General features: G+C 47.4%; 1 protein-coding gene across 1 annotated transcript; it reads right to left on the minus strand.

Annotated features, from left to right (window-relative positions):
* Nucleotides 1–5,845: 5,845 nt before the first annotated feature.
* Nucleotides 5,846–8,425, minus strand: LOC308284773 (DNA topoisomerase 3-beta-1-like; the record flags this gene model as incomplete). Its single annotated transcript, XM_080725500.1, has 1 exon — nucleotides 5,846–8,425. One exon carries the CDS (start codon nucleotides 8,423–8,425, stop codon nucleotides 5,846–5,848), a length of 2,580 nt encoding a protein of 859 aa, XP_080581626.1.
* Between the last annotated feature and the right edge of the window lie 399 nt (nucleotides 8,426–8,824).

Raw genomic sequence — 8,824 nt, forward strand, 5'->3', positions numbered from 1 at the left:
AATAAATTCTTCAATCAATCAATCAATCTCCACCACCACGAAGATCTCCTCCGCGGCCACGCAGAGCCGCTGGGTGATCACGGACCTCAGCGTCTGTAGAAGCGTCATGTTAACATAAAATGTTTTCGTGCAACAGATCAGAATTTAAAGCTTAAAGCTAACGCTGGCCTGCCGCTGCTGCATCTGCGATAACATGAAACAAAAACATCCGGGTTTAGGTCACAGACAGACAGTGTTGCCAGATTTTGCGAGAGAAACAAGCAACCAGGTCTATTTAAACATCTATTTCAGGGGTCTGCAACGTTTTCAGGCCAAGGACCCCTTAGTTGAGAGAGAGAGAGAGAGAGAGATGAAGCAGGGACCCCCACAACCTGTTCTTAGATTCCATAGTTTCATTGTTTGACAGCACAATCATCAGTGTATTTTGGATTCATGTCAATTTGTTGTTCAGCTATTTAACCACTTGAACCGTCAATATTTAATAAACTTGACCTTTCACTCTGTACTTAGTCTGCTCTTTTCCCCCCTCTATACACCAAAGCTCTTTGCCAAAAATAGCCAATCCACATCCACAACGCCTCACAGTGCGAGGCGTTGTGATCCTGTAGATCTGCTATTTTTGGCCAAAGTTCTCAGAAAATGGAAACTAGGGTTTGAGTGGTTAATAGGAGAAAAAATATTTCTATCACTCAAAGATTTGGAGGAGGACCCCCTGGCCCCTGTAGTAACTCTGGGGACCCCCTAGGGGCCCCGGACCCCCTGTTGAAGACCCTTGAATTAAACATCTATTTCTTTTCCTACATAAAAAAAAAAACAAGCGTTATCTCTCTTTTGGGTCTCGACCTGAAAGGTTTGGGAACCACTGCATTAAAACCATCCCAAAGAAGAAGCGACTGCTACAGATCTACAGGCTAACAATCTGCTATTTTCAAAAGAAAAAAAAAACGTCACTTTTTTTATAAAACAAATCATAAAATTGTCCTAACTGTTAAATCGCTAAATTTGTAGAACACCCACTCCGTTATTTTCAGCTTCTAAAGCCTTCTCTTTATATGTTTTCTATGATCCTTGCAGGGGTCCGGATTTCGCAGATAAATGACGTCATCTGCATCATCCGTATACGTTGTGTATACGTTGGCCAATCACATTGCCGATCATACACACATGATACACTACCGGCCAATTACAGTGCATCTTGCGTCTCTTCAGGAAATAGCTTGCTTCAACAGCTTTGTTTACGCTGGTCTAGAAGTCTAGCATGTAACTCCCCAACCGCTGCTCGTAGAGGGACACGAGAGATCTCTATGGATGCGTCTCGGCGAGGCGAGGCGGGGCGGACGCGGGGGTCTGAAGGCCCGGTCCGCGGCGAAAAACGGCCGAAAAAAGCAGACGCGACCGTGGTTTGCTACAGACCACTAGTTGAGCAACTTACACAGTATAGCTTTAACAAAGCAAATCTTGTAGCCTATTGGGGTGCCTGGAAAATAATGTTTTCAGATGAGTGTGTGTGGGTCTGTGGACAAATAAAATATGAATATATGTCCACAACAGCAACTATACCAATATTCCTGCAACTTTACAAATACACAAGCTCAAAATATCGTATAATAAGCAGACATGGCAACACTGGTCACAAACTGACCCTGCTGCTGATTTGAGGTTTACCGCCACCTGCTGGTGAATGTGTGTACAGCTACACTGATGCCAGAATGATTCCAGCACGCAGGAGACATGTCTGAATGCGAAGAAGGCTGTTAGTGTGGACATGGTAATAAATACATTATGTGTTAATTTGCCGCTGCTCTCAGTTTGAACTATTAGTCTATGAGCCAGAGCCCCAACATTGAGCCATGATTTCCAAATGGGTGGGCAAAACCATGGATATATTAAATTGTTTATATAGCCTATATAGGCTATTAAATGGTTTAAAGAGTCAATATAAATAAAGTAATACATGATAACCCTTCCACAGGAGTAGCTTTTTCATATTAATCACACATTTCAGCTACAGGTATATACATGATAGGTGAAAACAAAAAATAAGACATATTTATCACCATGCATGAAGAAACTTCCCCTATTGAAATATCACGAGAAGGCTTAATGATTTATTGTAGGTCTATTACAAGTTTTCTGAAATTGTCTAATTAAATATGCAAATTAGGCATTAGGCCTACATAGGCCTACGTTCCAGAATCAAAATCGGAAAATTGGATAAAGCCAGAGTCAACATTCTTATTTCATTTTGTTTACATGTTAGTGTCAAAGGTTTTAAATGAGGAAATATTCCATATCTATATACTCCATAAATAAGAAAATAGTGAGCAGACATAAATTAAACATGTTTTGGTAAATGTATAGGCTGTCTTTATAGTGATACATGTGTAACGGAGGTGATCCGAACCTCCACACCAGGCTTCGAACCCGGGTCTCCCGTGTGAAAGTCCAATATCTTAACCATTACACCAAAGGGATATCCCTATCGAATGAGGGCAGATACTAGACTTTTGAGGCTTCAGGCTGGGGCTGCGACTCTCTCCGCCACACTCACCCCCCTTTGACCTCCTCCTACGGGGTAGCCCGGATCCGGGTCACGGCACCAATGTAACGGAGGTGATCCGAACCTCCCCACCCGGCTTCGAACCCGGGTCTCCCGTGTGAAAGTCCAATATCTTAACCATTACACCAAAGGGATATCCCTATGGAATGAGGGCAGATACTAGACTTTTGAGGCTTCAGGCTGGGGCTGCGACTCTCTCCGCCACGCATGCATATTCAATATTCCCTCATTTAAAACCTTTGACTCAATTTACAATTTAGGCATTTAGCAGACACTCTTAATCCAGAGCGATTTACAACAAGCAAGGACATACATCAATACATCAACATCAATACATCAAATGCATAGAAATAGTAATCTAAGAAAAAAGAACGTATGGTAGACCAAGCACTTACTCAGTAAAAACTTTATATTAAATCTAAAAAAAATCTATCTGACTTTCTTGTATGGTCATTGAGGGATGAGTGCTATAAGTATTAATGGCTAAGGTGGAGTCTGAAGAGGTGAGTCTTCCCTAGCATAAGCTAGGGAATGAGTCTGTGGAGTTTATTCCACAGTTTGGGGGCCAGGAAGGTGAATTGTCTAGGACGACTCTGGACCGTGGACGAGTGGATTTTTGTCCTGGGGTTTTTAGAGAGGGTCCCTGTGTTAGCTGATCTGGATTGAGCACGTGGGGTTGTAGGGGTCGAGCAGGCTTTGGAAGTATGGAGGTGCCATACCATTGGTTGCTTTGAAGGTCAGCATCAGTGTTTTGTATTCTGTGTGGGCAGCAACAGACTCAACTAAAATGCACTCTGTCGAGGTGCCAACTTGCGTCTGGCGCACAAGCAGGCCATGTATGGCCTACTTGTACGCAAGCGTGCCATGAGGTGCCCTCACCACTGGCATCAAGAAAGATCGAGGCAGATCTAGGCGTTCTTCTCTTTTGCACGAGGGGGGCCCGGGGAGGCTTAATTCGGCACCGAGTGCACATAGCCTAATTGTTGATTTTTACAATTTATTTATTTTGAATTTCTTTTTTTTTTTCCTAAAATTTTTATCCCACGATTTTTGTTGCCTAAGCTGTGATCCTGGGCTCTACTCTCCCTCTGCCAACCTGGGGAGGGCCCCGAACTGAGCTCATGCTTCCTTCAATGCATGAGGAGTGAGCAGGCCGCTTCTTATCACCTGACAGGGGGAGCTTCCCCGGTTGGACGTAGCGCGTGGAAGGAACACGTTATTCCAACCAGTTCCATTCCCCTCCATCAGGCGCCCCGGCTGGCCAGGGGGAGGCTTTATAGAGACCAGGATTACTGCATGTTTTTGTGAGGGTATCAACCCTAGGAGACACGGGGAGAACATGCAAACTCCACACAGAAAGGCCCTTTTGCCAACACACTTATTTTGAATTTCTTGATCATAATTGTGATATGCAGATCCTGATTCATCAGTAACTATATTGCAGTTTGAAGTAGTTCACATTTTGACCAGCTCACAACGCGTTGAGTTCTGCTTTTTCCGGTGAAGAAACTTGGTGTAAAAACACCAAACCAAACCAAACACATAGCCAAAGTCAAGTGTTAAGTGTTAGGGTTAAGCGGTTAAATGTTTGAAAATAGGCTACACATTAACATGAATCTAACGCACCTGGTCTGACACTTCTTGAACACCCCTGCTCTAAACCGACTTTATAGAGTAACTTTTAGCCAATGAGGAAGCTGCATAAAGGTGACAGTCGCCGAGAATGCTGGTTCTTCATTGGCTAAACGTTCCTCCATAAAGTTGGAACAGAACAATAACCAATGGGGGAGCAGCGTTGGCAGCAAGTAGCCAATGAGGGAGCAGGCCCTTTAGCCATTGAGGGAGCAGCACCCTACAAGTGCGACCTGATACAAGGCGCAAGTTAGAACCTTGACGGGAGCATTTCGCTGTTACTACGTGTCATCTGTTCGACACCCAACTCTAACCCTTACCCTAAACCTAACCTCCGTGAGTGGGTGAGTCGTTAACCCTCCCGATGCTCCTTTGTCGAAGTGACGGTCGTTTGAAAGAGCAAGATTTCCCCAACCTCGACAGAGTGCGGTCTAGTTTTAATGATCAATCAATTGATTGTGTTCCAGCCTGGATCAGTACACTTAAAGTTCCCTATGTAATACAATGAAAACTCATTTTTGAAGCGGTGAAAGCCACTTCCAAGGTGTGGCTTTGTACTGTCCCGTACATGTGGGCCATCTGATTAGTCAATTTTGTCTGTCCCATACATGTCCCGTGCATGCTTGACCAATTGAGGATTGGTCAAGCTTCACATGCCAATTTGGCCCTCCAGACAAAATCATTCATTCATTCAGAATTCATAAAAATATAGAACTAAAGCACATAGAAAGTATAGCTCTAGAACACAGAATGTATAGATCTAGAACACAGATTTCATAGCTCTAGAACACATAGAATAAAAAGGCACTGCTTCACTTCAAAACCAAGGTTTGATTTTTAAGGTTTTAAAGGAAACATACAAAGTTATGTTTTGTGATTTTATTATTATAATTAATACTCAATTAGGGGATCCTTGCCCATCTCCTAATCCTTTCGATCTCTAACCTGGATAAATACCCACATGTAGCCATATATATTATATGCCCTGATATTATGATGTCACCCCTTTGCCCTTCTCTGATTGGTTATGGTTATACACATCCCATGATTGGCTACGGATGTAAACGGCCCGTAACCACAGAGACGGACACCGGATAACATTTCTGGAATTTATGGATAGAAGATAGATGTTATATTATTGCTAAAACCATAGTGTTTTGCCAATTACTTGCATAATAATATCCTCACGGCCCACTAGTGGTCCCTGTCCCACAGGTCGAGAATTGCTGACATAAAGTAGGTTAAGCCTGGAAGACGCATGCTCATGTTGAACATCAAAGCAGATTTGTCAGTTAGAGAAAGTAACAATGGGGGAAAAGAGAGATTATCTGACATATACTGGTAGATTATATGACCAATTTTGTACCAGTATACTGGGCATATACCCACATTATTGGAAGTTTTCAGTTCAAGAGATTTTCAGGCATATTCCCCTGATATTCTGCCCCCAGCTAGACAAAGGCACAGCAGGGTGTGCCTTTGTGTGCCTTTGTCTAGCTGGGGACAGAATATCACCTATTATTTGCAGTTTACAGGGGAATATGCCTGAAAATCGCTTGAACTGAAAACTTCCAATAATGTGGGTATATGCCCAGTATACTGGTACAACATTGGTCATATAATCTACCAGTATATGTCAGATAATCTCTCTTTTCACCCAGTGTAAGCTGCCAGGGCGGCCATTTTGTCCGTTGGCTTTTTGGGGTTGCCCCGGCGTCCTCCTCGCCCCCTGCCGTGGCCCCCCCGCCTGGCCCCTCCCCCCCGGTGCATGGGGTGCCTCATGGTGGCGTGCTTGAGCTCCACCAGGTCCTGGAAGACCGGGTCGCAGAACACGCAGCCCGTGTGCTGCGTCTCGCTGCCCGGCAGCGGGTTGCGGTTCTTGTTGAAGTCCACGGCCACCAGGCACGCCTCGCAGGAATCGCAGGTCTCCCGCGTCACCTCTACCCTGTGCGCCTGTTCAAAGAAGTGCACGACCACGTTGCATTTATTACAGGCCATCTTCCATTTGGGGCCCGAGGTTGTGTCGAGCACCATGACTCCACTGAGGCACTCCACGCACTGACCGATCCCCAGAGAGCTGAGGGAATGCTGACAGGACGGGTGGGTGCACTCGTTACACCCCATGCCTTTCTTCATGTCCTGGAAGGGGGCGTTGTTGAAGCAGTAAGGACAGAACGGGTAGCTCTTTCCCCGGGCGCCAGACGTCCACAGCAGCAGTTCAAAGTCGTCCAGCGGACAGCGCAGCTCCTTGTACAGCTTGATGGCTCCGTTCTGCGGCAGGCTGTAGGTCTCGTCACAGTGCGAGCAGTGCAGCCGGCTGGGCTTGGCCTCGATGTACTTCATGAAGCGACGGCACTTACCGCAGCGGGACATGGGCTTGCCGGAGGCGGCGATCGGGGAAAAGGACGCTTCCATGAGCTCGTCCATGCTGCTGACGGAGTCCACAAAGTAGTGGAACTTCCTCTTGAAGATGTCCAGCGTGTGTTGGAGGACCTGCTGGTAGTCGGCCTTGCCCATTGCTATGAGGTTCAGCTGTTTTTCCACCGCACTGCGGATGGTAGGCAGCACAAGATCCGCATCCGTCTTGTAGTAGCCATGGACCAGTACGATGCCCAGGTTGGTGGGTTTGAGCTTGCGCCCGCCCTCCACGGTCACATAGTTCCTCTGGCAGATGTTGTTGATGTGGACAGCGATGCTGGCATCCGTACCAATGCCGTGCTTCTCCATCAGTGTGATGAGCTCTGCCTCCGTCAGGTAATCGGGAGGGCTGGTCTGCTTCTCCACCAGTTTGATCTCGTCCACGGTGAAGACCTTGCCGCGCTCGCATGCCGGCAAAGCCTCCTCCGGGGGAATCCCCTGCCGCGGCATCACCGCCGCGAACCCTGGGGATATGAGGGTTTTGCCGGTGCAGGAGAAGCCTTCAGTCCCGATCCTGAAGTCGATGACTGTCTGCAGGTACTTGCAGTCCTGGCAAACGGTGGCAATGAAGTGGCGCGTGATGTACTCGTACAGCTGCCAGCCGTCACTTCCCAGCTCTCCCTCTGAAGCGGCTCTCATGGGGGTGATGGGAGGATGATCCCCAGCATCTGTGCCCTTCCTGGGCCGGTTCAGTCCCTCAGAGAGCAGAGTCTTCGCCTCCTGTCCCCACAGGGGATTGGTGGCCTGTTGTCGGAGGGTCCCCTTCAGATCAAAGTTTTCTGGGTAGTGGGTGGTCTCCGTACGGGGATAGCTGATGTAGCCCTGGGTGTACAGGTGTTCTGCTATCTGCATGGTATGCTGAGGACCCATGCCGAGGGCGGAGCTTGCCACACGCAGCATCTCCACCGTGTTCAAGGCCTGTGGTCGCTGCTTGGCCTTCTCCTTCTTACTCACCGACTCCACCCGGGCCTCTCTGGAGGCCTTGGCCAGGTTGACAAACATCTGAGCCACTTCTCTGTCGAAGATTCTCATCCTGTCCCAGTCCAGTGTAAGAAGGCTTTCCTTCCCCTTGAACACCTTTGCCTGCAGGACCCAGTAGGTCTCTGGCTTGAAGGATTGGATCTTGTCATGGCGTTCCACGCAGAAGCCAAGCGTCGGGGTCTGGCAGGGTCCGAATGAGATTAAGGAAGAGTCCAGATTACCGTATTTGCCCTGGAAATACCTGGTCTGGAACCGAGTGAATGCACAGCCGATCCGCAAGTCAAGTTCCTGGCGGGCGTCGACCGACAGAGCCTCGTTGCGGTTGGGCTCTCCCAGGTGATTCATGGCATTCCAGATATCCGTGTCAGTGATGGAGCTGAACTTGGCACGGTACACGGTTTGCTTGCTGCCAGAGACCTTGTTCATAACTGGCTGGATGGCATCTAAGACCTCAAAACAGATGTTCTCTCCCTCTTTGTCACAGTCCAACCACAAAACCACACAGTCACATCCTTTAGCTTCAACCTGGAGGAACTTAACCATATTGAGTTTGGGATTGGCTTCCTTCTTCTCTGTGGGGGCTTTACTGAAGAGCTCAGCTGGGTCCACCTTGTCCCAGTTATTGTACTTCCCAATGAAGTCCAAGCTCATCACGTGCCCACAAACAGAAGTCATCTTGAAGCGCACCGTCTGGCCATGGAAGGTGCCGGTGTAGTCGTGCACAGAGCATGCTCCGTTGAGCCCTTTTCGACTTGAACAGGTTCCTTTGGAGAGGATCTTGGCAATGGAGTGAGCCAAAGACGGCTTCTCCGCCACCATCAGAACCGTCCTCATTGTCAACAATGATGCAACATAACACAAGGGTAGTTGGAAGGATCCAAAAGCAGACAATGGAAGTGGAAACCCCTTACTGAAGTATCCAAAGACAAAGTAACAGGAAATCAGATCATTAAAAACAAGGACTCACTGGGAAATGTAGATTCATTTTGTTTACATAAATACCACCACCGGAAAGATGGTTGACAAACCTATGATGGGAACTGAAGAGGGGGCAGTTTTAAAAAAGCTCAAAGGCTCTGGTGATGTCACTGATGATGTCACACTGTGACATCACAAGCTTACAGAGGTGGAACCGTGACCCAGGCAACAACACTGAAACACGGCCAAGGCCGTGACCATTTTAAAAGCTCTTTCCAGGCCTGGCACTGCCTAACAGTTCAAAATGGTTCAAGT

The sequence above is a fragment of the Nannobrachium achirus genome (assembly GCF_963921795.1).
Source record: "Nannobrachium achirus genome assembly, chromosome: 5".
Classification (NCBI taxonomy): Eukaryota; Metazoa; Chordata; class Actinopteri; order Myctophiformes; family Myctophidae; genus Nannobrachium; species Nannobrachium achirus.